The sequence below is a fragment of the Hyperolius riggenbachi genome, chromosome 5, assembly GCF_040937935.1.
Source record: "Hyperolius riggenbachi isolate aHypRig1 chromosome 5, aHypRig1.pri, whole genome shotgun sequence".
Lineage (NCBI taxonomy): Eukaryota > Metazoa > Chordata > Amphibia > Anura > Hyperoliidae > Hyperolius > Hyperolius riggenbachi.
Genome location: NC_090650.1, coordinates 49,791,711 through 49,810,340, shown reverse-complemented (window position 1 = coordinate 49,810,340; position 18,630 = coordinate 49,791,711). Strand labels below are relative to the sequence as shown.

The 18,630-nt window shown below is 44.8% G+C and overlaps 1 protein-coding gene across 4 annotated transcripts in view; it reads left to right on the top strand.

The window, feature by feature from the left end:
* ARHGAP21 (Rho GTPase activating protein 21) overlaps nucleotides 1–18,630 on the top strand; it is a 243,186-nt gene that overhangs the window by 193,563 nt on the left and 30,993 nt on the right. For all 4 annotated transcript variants that reach the window (XM_068235615.1, XM_068235616.1, XM_068235614.1 and 1 more), the window contains 7 exons: nucleotides 6,456–6,614; nucleotides 7,963–8,065; nucleotides 8,155–8,194; nucleotides 12,353–12,478; nucleotides 15,646–15,933; nucleotides 17,939–17,976; nucleotides 18,059–18,192. In XM_068235615.1, coding sequence (XP_068091716.1) covers nucleotides 6,456–6,614; nucleotides 7,963–8,065; nucleotides 8,155–8,194; nucleotides 12,353–12,478; nucleotides 15,646–15,933; nucleotides 17,939–17,976; nucleotides 18,059–18,192 — 888 coding nt within the window. The remainder of the gene's footprint in view (nucleotides 1–6,455; nucleotides 6,615–7,962; nucleotides 8,066–8,154; nucleotides 8,195–12,352; nucleotides 12,479–15,645; nucleotides 15,934–17,938; nucleotides 17,977–18,058; nucleotides 18,193–18,630) is intronic.

Below are 18,630 nucleotides of genomic sequence, written 5' to 3'. Positions count from 1 at the left end.
GGGGACGCTGGAGGCACAGGGGAACAGAGGGGGACGCTGGAGGCACAGGGGAACAGAGGGGGACGCTGGAGGCACAGGGGAACAGAGGGGGACACTGGAGGCACAGGGGAACAGAGGGGGACACTGGAAGCACAGGGGGACAGAGGGGGACACTGGAAGCACAGGGGAACAGAGGGGGTACAGAGGACAGGGATGGCACAGTGTTTTGACTTACAAGGCAGAGTCAGGTAAAAATCAAACCTACGGTCCCTATCTCGTTCATTAACCAGGGACTACCTGTACTTGGATACCTACATGGTATTGCCTGTGATCTGTAATGGTGTCCACAGAGTCATTAATCACAGTCCGTATATGAGATATCAGACACAACAGGGTGGGAGTCATAAACTGAGTGACAAGGTACGCTCGTCCCCACACACCTTGTTTATGTCTGTGCTGATGATTGAGTCACTCCTACAGACAGCCAGTAACATCAGCAGGTAGATAGTGATAGCATCAACAGGTCTATCACATCCTTGTTTTCACTGGCACTTTTCATATGTGCCAAAAGCAGGTTACAGCTTTCCCTCTGCGGCTTTACAGATAAGATCTTTAGAGGAAGTTTACTGCTATATGGCGGCTGCCCTCTGTATTTCTTTTATAAAGAAGTCTGCTTCCTGGCTGTGGTTTAAAGAGCACCGCGGACTCAGAGCACCTCTTATTTGTTCTGGGTCAGTGACTCACAATATTTGCAGCAGAGGATCAGAACCAGCTGGGAGTACAGTAAGTGTTTTTTAAAAAGTGGTCAGTAGTGGTTGGCTTCCTCATCCCTCTCGCATCAGGCTTTGTTTTAAAGACAACTGAAGCAAGAGGAATATGGAGGATGCCATATGGATTTCCTTTTAAACAATACCAGTTGCCTGGCTGTCCTGCTGATCCTCTGTCTCGAATACTTTTAGCAATAGATCCTGAACAAGCATGCAGCAGATCAGGTGTTTCTGACATTGTCAGATCTGACAAGATTAGCTGCATGCTTGTTTCTGGTGTCATTCAGAGACTACTGATGCCAAACAGATCAGCAGGGCTTGTTTTAAAGGAAATAAATATGGCAGCCTCCATATTCTTCTCACTTTAGTTGTCTTTTAAAGAGCATTTCCCAAAAGCCTAGAAGCGTTGTACAGACACACTGCCTAACTATATCTGATCAGCATGCACTATTGATAGAGCAAGGAGGAGGGGCAAATCAGTCGCGTATTAGCAAGCAGTTTCTGCTTGTAGTTTTTACGGCGTAGCTGTACACAGCAATACTTTGCTTACTTTTTAAGTGAGTGTCCCTTCTTTTATGAAGTGGAGCATAATGCTTGACTGTTTGACCTTGCTGTGCTCCTCTATTCTAAGCAAACTCCTCCTCCACCAGTCAGTAATGTCCCTCCTGAGGGTTGAGTGACTGTTCAAGCGCACCCCCACCTGTGTCATGGTTGAAAGGCTGGTGAGTAGCAGATAAGTAATGCCGACCCCCATGAAGGTTCCTCCTGTGCTCCAAAGAGAAGGGAGTCTTATTGGAGCGCTGGCCACATGACGGCATGCAACCTGTTTACCTTTGAGTTAAGGTGTTTACCAGCTTTTTATTTCTTATTTTCCTATATTACACTTCCTGGCTACTAATTAGTACTGCTGCAATGTGTATTTATGACCACTTGTCACTAGGGGGCAGTGTGAGACAATAACGGAGAACTTCTGCTTTGTTTCTATATCCTCTGCTACCAGAGAGACATCAAAGCGTTTCAAGAATTTAAAGCACGACAAGTTGGCTGAGGTCAAAAGAAATGCACATCTCTCAAATGAGATAATTCCTTTGAAGCTGCTAATGAGTTTATAAGAAATGATCTAGGAACATATTTTCATCAAAAAGCCACTGGATGGGCGTGACTCAGTTTAGCTGCGGTAACTTGTGGTTTTGGTGACCTATCCTTTGATGCAGAAAACTGTGCATAATTTTAATGAATTTCCTTATTTAGTGTCTTGTACCAAGCGGCGCTGCTTGGTGTTCCTCATTGTCTAGACCAGCATTATTGTGCAGTTCTCCACAGAGCAACTTGTGACCCGTTAGAGACACACAATGCCTCTCCAGCACGGCCTGGAACAAACGCTTGCTTGTTACGGCTCCCAGGCCTGGATGTGAAGCTGCACACGCAGAGATGAAGTCACCTCGGATGCACTGAGGAGCCGGCTCTCTGCACTCAGCTTAGAGGTCTGTCAGGAATGGCTGGCGCTGACACTCGGGGCTCTGCTGAAGCAACACCTGTCTCTCCCAGTGCTGGATAGCTTTCCTGTGCCGGTGGACAGATGTCCTTGTGCTGAGGGGGAGAGATCTGAGGTGAAACATGCAGCATGGCCCTGCTGGCTGTGGAGACTGGCATTTGCTGGACTTGTCTGGACTGTCAGGACTTTTATGAGCTGTTAATAGAAGACGGCTTTGGTATGTCTGTCTATATTTACTCCTTCTATTTATTCATTTATGTATTGCAAATTTGCAGTTCTGTGAGCCTGATTTACCAAGGTGCTCTTGGCTGGATGTCACGGCCGATCATAAGTGATGCTGCTGACTTGGCCTGCAGTTATAAAATCCTTCCCAAAGTGGGTACTTTCACATGTAAAGCCTCGTACACACGAGGGGCAAAAATCACCCGAAATGAACAGCGAATCGTTCAGATATCGGCTGAATAGTGTACTGATTAGTGGACCTGAACTTTTGCACAGGACAGAAGGAAAACATGGATAAATGCACCCTGTATGTATTTAGAGAGTTAACCCTGTCTAATTCCCCCTCGTCTGTGACTAATCAGAAGTTGTAATTTGATCTCTTAGCTTCAGCTGGCTGCCATGGCAGAGCAGCTAATTTGTAAACGCAGGATGTTAACAATATAACTGCTTCCATGAAAGAAGGAAGTAGACCCTGCAGATTTGTTGAAGGATTTTTATCATCTGTAACGTTGAAATGTTTTTCTGTTAAAGTTATCGTGCTGTTGCATATCTTTTGCAGCAGAGAGGACATTCTCAGTTCCGGTCTGCTTGAAGGGCTCCGCCTCTGACACAGGCGACCTAAGTGGGAATCTCGTCTCTTCCTGCTCAGTAAGCCAGTACGTACTGCCTCTCCGGTGCCCCCCAGGGATCTGTAAGTGGAAGGGTGTCTCAACTCTAGTTATTTGTCCCTGTGCACATTGCAGTTTCTCTTTCCCGGTGTTCCTTACTTTTCAGCTTATATCCGATCAAAATACCCTACCCATCAATCAATGCACACACCAATCTTTGGCCAGCACTCCAGTTACATCACAGAGGCACTTTGTAGATGAAAGGAACTGAGAGCCAGTGAAGCAAGCAGTAGCGTACAACACTTGCTTCTCTCTATGGGAGAGGACATGGCAAGGGGGGGTGGTCTTACCACCTTTGGGTTGCTGCCCTCACCGTAATAATGCCAGTCATAATTTTTTTTCTGATACAGTTCAGGCAATCTGCCTCAAGCCAGACAGTTTGCTGTGCCACCTTTAGCCAGGCTGACAAGTCATTCAGCTTATGTCGAGGCGTGTCCACAGATACAGTGAGGCCAGGAGAGCTTGCTTTGCTATGCTAGTGCCATATCTCAAGACAGGTTGCCCAGTCCTGGCAAGGTAAATGGTTGGTATTCAGCTTATTGGCTTAGGCTGCATCATTTGAATGATAAGCTCTCATAGGCCAGGCAATCTCTTCCTCCATATCCTGATAATGCTGTATGTTGCCAAGCCGTGTCTATGTACCTCTTACTGGGTGTGCCATATAGCTCTGTATTATGTACTTTACACTTGGTGGGAACATGAAGCTCCTGTGTATACAGTACTGCTGCAGAGCTCAGAAGATGAGGGTAAAATAATATATACATGTATATTAATCAACTGTAGGTAAAATATTTTCACGGGAGACGCCATCTCCATTTTCCTAAGCAATTTTGGAAGTTCTGTTTCTTTAAAGGGAAAGTACTGTGATTGCTTTTATTTGATTTATTAGGTTTAGTTCTTAAATATAGACTTATTTAAAACTATTCTTAACTTGGTAAATATGAAAGCGATCTGTAGTAGATAGATAGCTACATTTTTAATCCTCAGTTCTATTCCAAGCACAGTTTGTGTTCCTAACCCTGAAAACCTTTACTGCTGTCTTGCTGCCTGTGTCATTCTCTTTTCATCAAGGGCATATCTAGAGAGGAGCAACACCTGTGATTGTAGGGGGGGCCCCGATTACTAACCGATACTGGGGACTATACTGCAGATCAGGGTTTTTTTGTGGCTACATTTGTTCTGGGTGTGAAGGCTATGATGACCACACTTGGTTTATGACCCTTGTGAGATGGTCCCCTAGGCTGTGAAGGGCAAAAAGGAGACAAGGGAAGGGGTACGAACATTGGGGGGACCCCGTCGACTGTTTGCTGGGGGGCTCCTTGAATTTTAGTTACGCCGCTGCATTACCTCCTGTAAGGCTTGGGCCACGCTGGCACGGATGGAAAACAAATCCGTGTAAAAACTTTTTAAAGGCATACTTTTTCTATCACCGCAGCTCCATTCTTTTAATGCGGATTGCATTCGAACGGACCAATGTGATTGGATCCATAGGTTAACATTGGATCCATTAGCATCCGTTCTGTTCATTCACATTACACTCGTTGCCGCCTGTATTTTGACAATGTGTGTAGGAGGCAGACACGCACGAACATCAGGGGCTATCGCCGGTTAGTGAGCCCTATCACTTAGTGGGCGCAACCACGGCACTAAGTAGTTTGCGCCCACACATCACTGTCAGCCCCGCTTAGTGCGCGCGCAGCACGGCTGTCCGGTATTAGTGCACGGTGCAACGATAACGTCGCACCCGCTGCCCCTTACACGTCGCGCCTGGTGAGCCGAAAATGGCGCATCGGGTGCCCGCTGAAGCAGCGCATCGATGCACCATTTTTGTTTACAGGGCACCGGGTGCGGCGTTATTGTCGCACCACACACTAATACCGGCCAGTCGTGCTGCGCATGTACTGAGCGGGGCTGTGCGCGAAGTAGCTCTGCGCGGCCGTTAGTGCGCGCAGAGCTACTTATGGGGCATGAAGAGGCTTTTCTACAGCGGCGCTAACACATAGTGCCGCTAGCACTTAGCGCCGCTTTGTGAATCAAGCCCCAGGAGTGCATAGACTGCACAGTCTGATGTTCAAATTGCATGCGTTGCATACCAGTGCAGTGCGCGAATGCATGCTGAACACATTTTTTGGCAAACCGCGCGGCTGACCCATTCACTACAGTGTATGGGATCAGCCACGCAACTAATGAAAACGCAGATGGCGGGCAAACGTACGCGTTGTGTTCCAATCGCACACCATCTGCATGTGATGATGTGAACGAGGCCTTAGGATCCGCTAAGGGGCCGCTTTTTTAGTTCCAGTGTGGCTCGGGCCTTACAAGTGACACGACAGAGAGTGAAGAAATCTCTCCATTGGCAATACAGGTATTACAGATAGAAATACTTTCAGTAAAATGGAGAATGTTTTATAGAATTTACCAAGTTACTTTTAGTTTATTACAGTTTGTGTTATTTGTTGGACACCTTCACTTTACCTTCTTTTCTCAGTTATAAAGGTACGATGATGCTTGATAAAGGGCAGATGTACCCTGAAACATTGTGCGTGTATTACACTTTACTAAAAGATAGTAGGGGTGGGGGGGATAAATCAAGACCTTACTGAGTGAGAAGTTAAAATTTGCACTGCTTGTTAGGTAGTTAGGAACAGCCGATATTTCCACAATGCAACAAGGTTCACAGATAGGAAACTGTTTGGGCCATGGCCCTGATGTCACAATGTGGGAGGGGGTATCTGCTACTAATTGGAATGAAGATCAATCCTGGGTTGAAGTTCCTCTTTAAAGATGAATCCCAACCTTGATTATCTGTACCTTTTTAACCTGGACAACCACAGGAAATCTGGAGAAAAAGTTCTGATTCTGTCTCGTTGAAGATATGTTTAATATCGGTTTTACTGACATTAGCTTTACTTTTCTTCACTAATTGACAAAGGTCCGTGAGACCGGTAATGAGTACACCTCTCCTCACCCTGTCCAAAGTTTAAAACAAGTTTGGGGTGAAGTTTCCCTTGAAATGTTACTTTTGGTGGTTGGCACACTCTGGTTTCTAACCAAGAAGACGGATGCCATGCCAGGAAGTGAACTATGACCACTTGGTTTCTGATTGGACCATGCCAAATATGAGTCATAAGCTGGGAGATCACTACCTGTCACACATGAAAGATACATGTTTGTGTCATCATCTGGTCTCTTGATTCATAAGTAGGGTAACTATAAACACTCTTCTAAACAGGAATTATAGATATTAAGCTTAACGTTGTACTGCAAAGGACCGGCTGATGGTCTTCTGGGTTGTATAATTACATTGCCTTTTCCTTCTTTCAGATGAGCCTACCAGCCCCAGCATTGACCATGAGATTGCCAACATTTCTGCCTCAGCCGTCATCAACATATCTGTACAGCCTCCGCCCACCATAAACACGCTTCCTCCCAGCCCCACCTCCACAGTACCACCGCTGTGCCGCCATCTCTCTCATGACAATGGTAAGACATACAGGGTCGTCAGGTGATTTGGCTCATATGAACACACTAGAAACATGAGCGCCATATAGACAAAGAACCTCCTGTGGTAGCTGCTTGGTTTTGACTATTATACTTGTCCTAGCAAAGAAGGAACAGGGAGAGATAGAAGTATTTATGTATCCACTGCTTGTAATATACAGCTTGTCATTTTTTATGTTTGTTTATGCAGCTTGGCATTTGACCAGTCAGATGCAGTTGCTGACTGCTCAAATTCAATCTACATACATTTGCATAAATTATGCATCAATTTAAAACGATAAGCATCTTATTGACCATCTCTTGTGGTGGGCAGAGGGAACGTTAGGTTTAGGCTGTGAGGGTAGATATCAGGGCTACGTGGTTATCACCCCGCACCCAAAATGTGCTGCACAAAGTGTAGGTATCGCAGAACACAATGCATGCACACCAGAGATTATGTTCCTACATGTGCATGTTAGCTCTGTGCAAATTGCCTGAGCTTCTCAAAACCCCATAAATATTCATTGTAAGTTTACCGCTACTAAAAAATTGCAGCCATCGCTAGACTGCCTCACCTCATGTCTATCATTACCACCCATGGAGCTGCATGCCCGGCAGCCGTTAGTACTTTGTGATGTTTCCAGAGGGGGCGGTCCTACCTAAAGTTACTTGTGATATTTAAGCAGAAGTGAAGCTACCTTGAGATGCTGCAGTTCTAAAGGTCACATGATCTCATCTCCACCTGCTTGCAGCAGCTAACCATTAATAATTCTCAGCTTTGTAAGAGGCTATCCTACTGTCAGCAATGGATGAATTGGGGAAAAGCTGTAAATTACTGTATTTTTGGGACTATAAGACTCACTTTTTCTCCCCCAAAAGTTAGGAAAACAAGTCACTGCGTCTTATAGTCCAAATGCAAGGAGTTTCTGACTTGTGAATGCCTGCCAATATGAACCTCTAACCCGCCCCAATGTCGGACTCCCTGTACTGTACCCATACAGAGGAGGACACGGGGGCACAAAAGATCATAGAGGTGGACACAGGGTGGACAGAGGAGCACACAGGGAGAGACAAAAGGTACAAGAGGGCATGAGGTACAAAGGGGCATAATCCACACAATGCCCCTTCACCATGAATGCACCAGGTTTGGTATATATTTTTTTTTCCCCAGTGTTTGTCCTCTAAACTTAGGTGTGTCTTATGGTCAGGAGTGTCTTATAGTCCGAAAAATACGGTAGTTCTTTTTATGGGGCTCTGGAGTACTCCACTGACTTGCTTGGCGTCCTTGTTTGAATCGCGCACCACATGTTAAATAAGCAGCACTGACAGTAATCTACATATTTTCTTTCAGAAACGTTGAGGCCCAGCGCTCTAGAAGTGCATCCCGGCTCCAGGACAGAGAGGTCTAAGTCATGTGACCAGGGCCTGGATGACTTCAAAGAGGAAGAGAAAGTGTAAGATTACTTCTAACTGCTCACTTCCACATCATCGCACCCTCCATTCTTTTCTCACTCTTTATTTACTTTCTTCTTCCTTCTTTCAGGCGAAATTTGAAACACCTGACCAACTTGCAGGTCCTTAAGGTGGGTTTTTATTATTTTAAACATCTGAACATGACTCATGATGTTTCCCAACGTGTGTTGTGCTTGTGCTTCCATCCTCACGTAGACACGACGAGGGTTGTTGAACTTGTCTACAAGTCTTCAGCTGCCTGTGGTGCACTGGTGTTGAAACGTTTATCTCTTTGCTGCTTGCGGTAGCCCATGCGGTTCTTCCTGATGATGTCTGGGTTTCTGTAAACGCTGCCTTGTGCAATGAGGATCAGTCATGGCGTGTGAAAATCAAATTGTCATTCTCCACAGCTGGAAATTTGTAATAGTTTCTTGCTACTGATATTGAGATATAGAAGCTTTGTGAGTGATCTGTGCTTTGCTTCTGCCAGTTATTTTAGCGATCTAAAGCTTTGCATCAATGAGTTGTTGAATAGATTTGTGAACCTAGGCGAATATGGCGACCGCCATCTTTATTTCTGTTGGAAAATTCCAGTTTTCTTGCCTGTTAAGAAGTAGCCATAGACTGGTCGATGTGGCCATCAGATAAATCCCTCTCCGATTATTATGAGAGGGATCTGTCTGATCAAATCCCTTCATGTACTACACACAGATTTTGGTAAATAGCAGTGGTCATGTGACTAACATGACTTCACAGGTGTACATGTAATTAAGGCGCTGGGAAAAGCCGACAAACTGCTCACCCCAGCTCCTGCCAAAGTCCCGGCGGTGTTAATTACGATTCCCCCTCTAGGCCACCATGGACTCAGGTGTAAGACATAATTTGGCTACCAGCTATTGTTGGCAGCCAAATTTTGTTGTTTTTTTAGTAGTCCACAACACTGATTTGGGCTCCGTCTTTTGACAGCACCCAAATTACTGAATGAGTGATTCATATTATATGCTATGGCGGTACCTGGTGCGCCCAAATTTCCTGCAGTGTGTTTGCCTGACTCGTTTCACAGACCCTGAGGTAGTCCAGGTGGCCCTCTCTCCAAACCACATGCCTGGCCACTGAACCACCTCCACCTTTGACTTCAATGAGGGTTGATAGCATGAGAGAGATGTCCCAAATGTCCTTTTTGAGAGGGGTGGTGTTTAGAACTTTTTGTCACACCTAGAATAACACAGGCAAAAACAACACTGCCTTGGGTATAACAAGGAAAGGTTGCAGACTGTTGTTAATTACATCCAAATTACGATATTTAAGGGCTTTGTTCAAATATCATACTGGAACCTTTTAGTTCTTCATACAAGATTAAAATAGCTATGCTTTGGCAGTGGTAACATAATTTGTATGTTATATTCTTCAGCTCAATGTGGAAAAATACATTAGTATATTCAATGGTTGGAGTCGAAGGATATGTGTACCAATTCCACAGCCCTGTTTGAAACTGTTAGTTTGAAAAAAGTGTTCCTATAATTTGACTTTGGAGCTATTCTTAGCTGATGTATAATGTAAAGTGTTGTTATAACTATAGTTTGCTTACATTCTTTGTGAAGTGAGGGTCTGTGGTGTCGTCTGTTTTTGAGGGCTGTTGATAGGGTAAATGTTGCTATAGATAGCCTAGTCCTAAAGCTTTTTTAACAAGAAATTCCACTTTTCTTATGAAATTACCATAAAAATAGAGCATTGCCGCACAAGTCTGTTTCTGATTTAACGTTATAAAACATCTCTCCATTTCAATTTACAACCAGCAAGCAAGTTGGCAGTGAGTTTAAACTGCTTTCCCAAGCTTCTTGAGGGAAAACTCAGCTGTATAGAGCCCCTGCATTGGCTAAATTCTTAGCACTCCTGAACTGATCAAGTGATTGGCAGCAGGGTATGACATGCCCATCTTCCTGTTTCTCCAAAGAATAGTGTCCGATGGCTGAAGTTTTATGAAGGGGGTGGGGTGGCTCCTTAACCACTATAGATATTGCGTTCATTTCTGGAGCATTTTTTAAGTCCATTTTACAGGCAAGATGAAACATGTTCCCTGTTTGGTATAAAACGCTTTACTCACCTCTCACAACGAGTCCCTTTGTTTTCTCTTTACTCTTTTTCTACAATGGCTGAGAGGGTGTGCCACAAGGAACAACTATGCAAGCAGTGGGAGTGTTGCACCTGGAGCCAACTATTGGGTCACACCTTGAACAATTGCAGCCAGTGGAGCCACACCTACAAAATGCATGCAGCCAGTGGGGTCACACCTACAAAATGCATGCAGCCAGTGGGGTCACACCTACAAAATGCATGCAGCCAGTGGAATTGCACCTAGAACCGTGTAGCCAGTGTTGTCACACTTGGAACTTGCATGCGGCCAGCAGTGTCGCACCTAGAACAGTGCAGCCAGTGTTGTCACACTTGGAACTTGCATGCGGCCAGCAGTGTCGCACCTAGAACAGTGCAGCCAGTGTTGTCACACTTGGAACTTGCATGCGGCCAGCAGTGTCGCACCTAGAACAGTGCAGCCAGTGTTGTCACACTTGGAACTTGCATGCGGCCAGCAGTGTCGCACCTAGAACAGTGCAGCCAGTGTTGTCACACTTGGAACTTGCATGCGGCCAGCAGTGTCGCACCTAGAACACAAATGCAACCAGTCACTGGTTAAAAAAAAAAACAAAAACAAAAAAAAAACTATGCAGCCTGTAATGCCAAACCTGGAACCAGCTTGTGAGGATCACACCTGGAACCTGTGTGGCCAGTGGAGGAAACACTTGATACAAGTATGCATCCAGTGGGCCCAGAGCAGCTAATTTCCATCCTTGTTTTAGGTCTTTGACTTCAAATGTATTACATATAGAACATCACCATAACTGCCAATCAGGTTACATTTTTCTAAACGAGGAAGTCAACAATCGCAGCCTTCAAGTTTTTCTCTTTCCATGTTTTTTTTAAAGGACAACTGAAGAGAGTAGTATATGGAGGCTTCCATATTTATTTCCTTTAAACAATACCAGTTGCCTAACAGCGTTCTGATCTCTTTGGCTGTAGTAAAGTCTGAATCAAACACCTGAAACAAGCATGCAGCTAATGTAGTCAGACTTCAGTCAGAAACCCCTCTTCTGCATGCTTCTTCAGGGTCTGTAGCTAAACGTATTTGAGGCAGAGGATGAACAGGACTGCCAGACATCTGGTATTGCTTAAAAGGAAATAAAGAAATACATATGGCAGCCTCCATATCCCTCTTGCTTCAGTTGTCATTTAAAGGCCTCTGTCGAAAGTCTAAAACTTCCCAGGATTTAACGACGGTGCTTCGTGTTAATCTCGCTTAAGGTGGCCACTAATGGTCCAATTTCTAGTGAAAAATCGTTCGAGCGATCAGAAATTCTGATCAGTTTGGTTGTAAATAATCTCAGTTGATGGGCACAATCGATTACAAACGATTATAAAAATAGTCGTCCGATTGGAATTTTGTCAAACCAAAATTTGGATTTTCTTGTTGGTTGTGATTGATAGGAAGCAAAGATTGGTTAGTTGATGGTGTAGTTAACGATTTTTCGGCCGATCAGAATTTGATTGCTCGAACGATTTTTTGCTAGAAATTGGTCCATTAGTGGCCAGCTTTAGGCAGAGGACAAACTTGTCTTTCAGTTTTCTGCACGCGTTTTTTGCGTACTTTTTCTGCACACCAAGTGTTTCCATGCAGGAAAACGTGTGCGGTTTTTCACAGCAGCTGATGTAATGGATAGAGAAAACTGACAAAATGTGCAGTCATCATGCAGAATGTCAGTTTTTTTTCCTGCGATAAAAACATATTAAGAGTGACTAGAGCATTGATTTGCATGAGTTCTCAGTTTTTCTGTGCGGAAACCGTGCACGAAAACAGTCAAGTGTGTTCCCTGCCTAACTATATTTAACTTGCCAAACACAAGTGCTGCACATTTTCTAAATAATTGCCTCATTAAAAATGTGGTTCAATCGCTGAGGCTCAAAGCAGCATAAATTCTGAACGTACTGCTGCTCTTATTTTGTTAGTATGTTAGTTGCTGGCATCCATCCAACAGGTGCGTAACCTGCCTGTGCATGGCTGGGGGCAGATTGACTCCCTTCTACTGAAGTCATGGTTTTAATTCTTCCTAGGAATTCACATCACTCTCTTTAGATTACTGACGGCAGCAAGCCGAGTCAGACTTCTTAAGAAGCACAAGTATTTGAGCTCCCCTGATATTCCCCATCTGATCCGATTTCTCTGTGTGTTGCTTCAGGCCCCGGGAAGCGCGCAATCATCTGAGGACTCAGAGTCCAGGAAAGGCTCCTCTTCTGATGTGTTTAGTGACTCAAACCGAGAGGGCTACCTCTTCTTCCGACAGATCATCACTGACAAGGCAAAGGTAAGGCACTAGACTCTTGGCTGCCTGGGATTTGTAATTTATACTAAATAATCCTTAATAAAAAATATACAAGTCTATGTATTCCTTCATCTCATTCGGACTGAAAAAGTCACTTGTGCTAGTGAGGAAATGTCTAGAAAAGATGTCCAGCTCAAACAGTCTAAAAGAGGAACTGTACAGATCTCCAGATATTGCTCTATTTTGTCCACCAAATGTGGCTTCCAGAGGTATTTAAACTTAAATGGCAGACAGACACATACACCTTCACGGAAGCTGACTGGGGGGAATTTGAAATGTATTATATGTCTTCTATTATCAGCGCGCAGGATAAATTAATCCAACTTAAATGGTTTCATCAGGCATACTATACTCCAATCAGGTTAGCCAAAATGGGCCCTAATATCAGCTCGGCGTGCTTCAAGTGCTGTTATCCGGACGCTGATTGTATCTGGGAGTGTGTTGATATCCAGACGTTCTGGAGCTCAATAGCTACTCTCTTGACAAAGGTCCTAGGTTGTCCAGTGGAGACCTCCTTTAAAGAGAAACTCCAACCTAGAATTGAACTTTATCCCAATCAGTAGCTGATACCCCCTTTTACACAAGAAATATAATGCTTTTCTTAAACAGACCATCAGGGGGCGCTGTATGACTGATTTTGTGTTGTGCTGAAACCCCTCCCACAAGATGCTCTGGGACCGCGGTACTTTTGGCAGTTTGTTACAATGTAACAAGGTTCACAGACAGGAAATAGCTGTTTACAGCTGTCTCTAACAGCCAAAACAGCTTGCAGCAGCTACATAACCTGCCCACAGTAAAAATGTCACCATGTAATAAATGTCAGAATTTAAATCGGGGAGAGGAAAGATTTTACAATGAGCAAACACTGACTAAATCATTTATACATAATTATGGTAAAAAATGAAGCACTTTTTTTTACTTCATTATTTTCACTGGAGTTCCTCTTTAAAGTGAATGTTTACCGTCTCAAAAAAGAAAAAGTCAGATACTCACCTAAGGAGAGGGAAGGCTCGGTCCTAATGAGCCTTCCCTCTCCTCTCCCGGTGTCCGGTCCCGCGCAAGATCCCCTGTGGCAGTATTCGACCAGTTCGGTCAAACACTGCCACTTCCGCATGCCGAAGGGAGCTTTCGGAAGCCTTCGGGAGCACTCGGGCTCCCGAGGACGGGGCCGCTCCATACTACACATGCGCGAGCGCCCTCTATGACGCGCTCGCGCGTACGTAGTATGGAGAGGCCCGTCTTCGGAAGCCCGAGTGCTCCCGAAGACCTCCGAAGTCCCTGCGGCAGCGGACGCGAACGGGGGAGCCAGCGCAGCACCGGGAGAGGAGAGGGAAGGCTCATTAGGACCGAGCCTTCCCTCTCCTTAGGTGAGTATCTGACTTTTTTTTTTTTTTTTTATAGCGGTACCCATTGGCTTTAAGGCCATGCTGCTTGGCATTATAGACAATGTTACATTTAGCAAACATAAGAAAAAGTTCCTGCGCATTGTATTTTTCTATGCTACAAAATGTATTATGCCTAAATGGAAACAATCTAAAGTTCCTTTCGCTCGCTGATCTTAAAAAAACAAAAAAAAACTGGTCATCCTTAGTCTTCCAGTGTACAACTTGACATTTCAGGTCAGGGGGCAAATTGGGAATTTTGATAGTGTGTGGTGGAAGCTAACGACACAGTAATACCAAATCTGGATATTAACGTTAGTGTATCAGATATTTACTTGTAAGGTCTATACTGTATAGTGAACTGCCTTGTGTCTATTAGCTGGCATTCCTTACTAAACAATTATTGGGGCTAATCTCTTCTTGGGTATTACCTGCACAACTGCTTGTTTATATCTTTTAGGTTCATGTCATCTTATCATGTATATGGGTTCTACAAGGGTGGGGCTTTCTAGGGGTGGGGGAGGTTTGGGGATATTGTTTGTATCTACTGTTTACATGTATAAAATCCAATAAAAAGTCTCTTTAAAAAAGAAAGAGGAACTGTAGCGAAAAGGGGGAAAAAAATAAATCAAAACATTGCAAAGTGAGAAGTTTAAAAAATAGAAGCGAGATCAAGAAATGATGGAGATTCGCCATGTAATTTGTTTATATTGTTTGAATCACAATCAGTCTGCAGCGTCAGCTGCCATTGTGTATAACCACACCCCCTAACAATGTGATAGGCTAAAAAGTAGTGCTTCTTACAGATATTCATATGCACAGAAGGAGATGGGCCCAGTGCACACCAAAACCTCTAGCAGATCCTCAAAACGCTGGAGGTTTTTGAAGCAGATTTCAGAGCAATTCTAGGCATGTATAGAGAGGTTTTCTAAACATGCCTAGCGTTTTTGGGAGCGTTTTTGTGTAGCAGATTACAAATACTGTTACAGTAAAAGCTGTTACTGAACAGCTACTGTAACAAAAACGTCTGGAAAACCGCTCTGATCTAGGGTTTTTCAGAGCTGTTTGACCTTTTCCTATACTTTACATTGAGGCAGAAACGCTTCTGCAAACCGCAAAAGTGCTGCAGGAGCCACATTTGTGGTTTGCTAAAGACCTCAAACCGCTGGTGTGCACCAGCCCATTGAGATACATTAGCCAAGCGTTTTCACAGGCGGAAGCGGTTTGCGGAGCGCTTTTAAAACCGCTCGGTTTGCACCAAGTTGTTACTTCCCACAATCCAAAAAGGACCTTTGTCATCACACTGTGGGAGGGGTTTCACCACAGTATGTTTTACAATTAAGGCCACTGCAGCTTTAAGGCCATGCTGCAGGGCCGTACAACTCAACACACAAGTGATTCCCCCTCCCCTTTTCTGCCCACCAACAGAGATTTCTGTCGGTGGGCTGTGATCCCTGCTGGGATGTTTATTTTTACACTTTTTTTTTATTAAATAAAAATGCCTACTTATTTTTTAATCCCCACCATCCCTCTCCACACCAGCCAACCAGTGCGATCGGCTGTCATAAGCTTTAGCCTATGACAGCAAAACACGCCCCCAGGACTGCACGCCAATTGGTGCTAGGCGGTCCTGGGGCTGCCACTGCTCCCATGCAAATTAGCGTGAGGCGGTCGTTTAGTAGTTAAGCTTCTGTACATATGAATTTAGTTGAGCCAGCATATGGTTTGTGAACGGTTCAGAGCTAACAGTGCTGTGTGTCTGTTTAGCGGATCATGAAGCCTTGGAAACAGGTGTACGTCATCCTGAGGAACTCCTTGTTATATTTGCACAAAGACAAGAAGAATCAGAGTGGCCATTGGTCTTCTCAATCTGAGGAGGATCACATCATCAACCTGAGCGGCTGCATGGCGGACATATCGTACAGCGACACCAAGAGGAAGCACGCGTTCCGCATTATAACGGCTGACCACGAGTACCTCTTCCAGGCTGAAGACAAAGACGATATGCTGGATTGGATCAAAGCCATACGAGACAACACCAATGTGGATGATGAGGTAACGCCTACATCAGGGGTGTCAAACGTAAACACACAAGGGGCCAAAATCTAAAGGCCCCCATTCATAATACAATCTTAATTGTGCAATCTTACCAAATCTCTGTAGAAGAAGGTGAAGGTGAGTGAATATACTTTGCATTGATACTTTAGTAGTCACTCATAATTCATAGAAGTGGTAAGATGGTACAATCAAGATTGTATCGTTAGTGGAAACCTTAAAGGACTTACGAGGCGAAAACACAAAAAAATGTTAATTACCTCATGGCCATTGCAGTGCTCCTAGCAGACTATCAGCGCCTGGCCTGTCACTGTGTGGCCCTCTGTCAGCATTATCCAAGCTGTAGTTCAGGCCCCGACCCTGCCCAGGGTCGCCCTATCAATTTGCGATCAAAAACGCCGCTTTAAAAAAATCCTGCATCTGCCCAGTTCTTAGCCGCTAGTGCGGCCGCGCAGGTTCTCTGGCCTGTCCCCAGCCCGTCCTCGCTCCCTTCACTCTGCGCTGTACGTCATGTGGGCATGTCCGCACGGCCGCCCACATGACTGATTGAGGGACAAGTCAGCCGCGCCCCCTCAGCCGAGAGAAACCGCGCTGAGCGTGGGGAGACGTGACTTGTCAAGTCACGTCTCCCCACGCTCAGCGCTGTTTCTCTCGGCTGAGGGGGCGCGGCTGACCGTTTTCTGTAACATTTTCTGTTAGATTTACCTGCCAGATAGATAATTTCCAAAGTGTTGGAAATTATCTATCTAACCATCTATCTGCCTAGCGATTAAGCATTGTTCTGCTCAGCAGGAGATAACCATAAGACAATGCACCAGAGATAATGACCAGTTTCTACAGAAAATAATCTAAAGGGGCCCATACACCTAACTATTTTCCCGCCGATATACAGCAGATTCAATCACTGTGATCGAATCTGCTGTGAAATCGTTGCGCAAACGATTCATTTCCGTCAGAAATCAATTATTTCCGTCCATGCGGAAGATTTTGCTTGATCGCCGGCATGTCGGGAGTGCGTCGATAACGGCGTTCGAATGCCCGACGACCGACGCAATACAGTGGCAATAATACATTACCTGCTCCGGCCGGCGCGAGTCCTCCCGGCCACCGTTGTCTCTTCTCCGCTGGGCTCCAGGGCTGCACCTTCACTGAACTTCCTGTCCCGGCAGGAAGTTTAAACAGTAGAGCGCCCTCTACTGTTTAAACTTCCCCGGACAGAAAGAAGTGATGCCTGCCGGTCCGGAACCCAGCGGAGAAGAGACAGCGGGGACATGTGCCGGCCGGATCAGGTAATGTATGCGGGGGGGGGGGTGTAACGCCCCCACCACCACTGATTGTGGTCGGTTTCATGCTGAAATCGATTCACAATCTGTTTGCAGTAAAGGCAGCCATACGATCCCTCTCTGATCAGATTTGATCAGGGAGGGATCTACCTGTTGGTCGAATCTGATGGCAAATCGACCAGTGTATGGCCACCTTAAAGTGAATCTAAAGTAAAAAAAAAAAAAAATGAGATGAACTCACCTGGGGCTTCCCTCAGCCCCCTGCAGACGATCGGTGCCCTCGCAGCTCCGGTCCGATGCTTCTGGGCCCGCCGGCGACGACTTCCGGTTTCGTCGTCACCGAAACCGGAAGCGTGTAGTGGAAACAGGCCCATAGACATTCATTGGAGTCAGTTTTTCTGCATCCATTCTGCATCCAATCTGTGTGTAGTGAAAATAGGCCCTAATTACAGAAAATCTTACAGAAAAATCGAACAGAAAATTGTATGGTGTGTACTAGACTTTAGACTTTAGGCAGAAACACCTGATCTGCATATGCTTGTTCAGGGTCTTTAGCTAAAAGTGTATTGGAAGCAGAGGATCAGCAGGGCAACCAGTTTATGTGGATTGATTAAAAGGAATTAAATGCCAGCCTCCATTTCCCTCACAGTTCAGGTGTGCTTTAATGTTTTATGGCAAAACATTTCTCTAGAATTAAGACTGATTTTTCTTTTCTATTACAGCACATTATTGAAAGGATTGAAGGCTTTAACACCTCAAAGTAAGTTTAGAACACCAGAGACAGCATTAAGCCCTGGTAGTATTTAGAGGGAACTCTCTTTAACACAGTGTCTTTCTCTCAGGTCAGCCAACAACAAAGATGCGTCACCCAAACCGTCTCGCCAGCAGTCTCTGGGCATCCCGGGAATCTTTGGTCAGAAGCCGCCCAGTCCTCATTCCCCGAAGCAAGATTCAGAGCGCAAGCTGATTCCCAAAGGTTTGCTTTTTAACTGACAGTCATTTACTATTAAAACGAGTGAGCGATCAAATTTAAGGGTTAAAATCGCTTGAGAGACAAATTTGCAATGTTGGTTTTTAGTCAGTCGTAAAATGATTGATTGTAATATTGATCATAATTTAGCTCATAATAACGATCACAATAGATTGTAATATTGGTCATAATCCTCTAAATGGTAAGCTTGCAAGGACAGGGACCTCCCCTTGTTTTTTCCTGTTTCTCTGCAATTTATCAAATGAGCTCAAATACTAAAATCCGTATTGGTGATTTTATTTAAACTGCACATCAATTGTATGTTTCCGTACTTGGTTAGTGGTTGTCCTGATTGTACAGTATGTTGAACTGATTCTGAGGGGTCATATGGTGATCAAAACATCTAACAGGAAAATCGATAAGTGTGTGGTCACCTAACAGTCA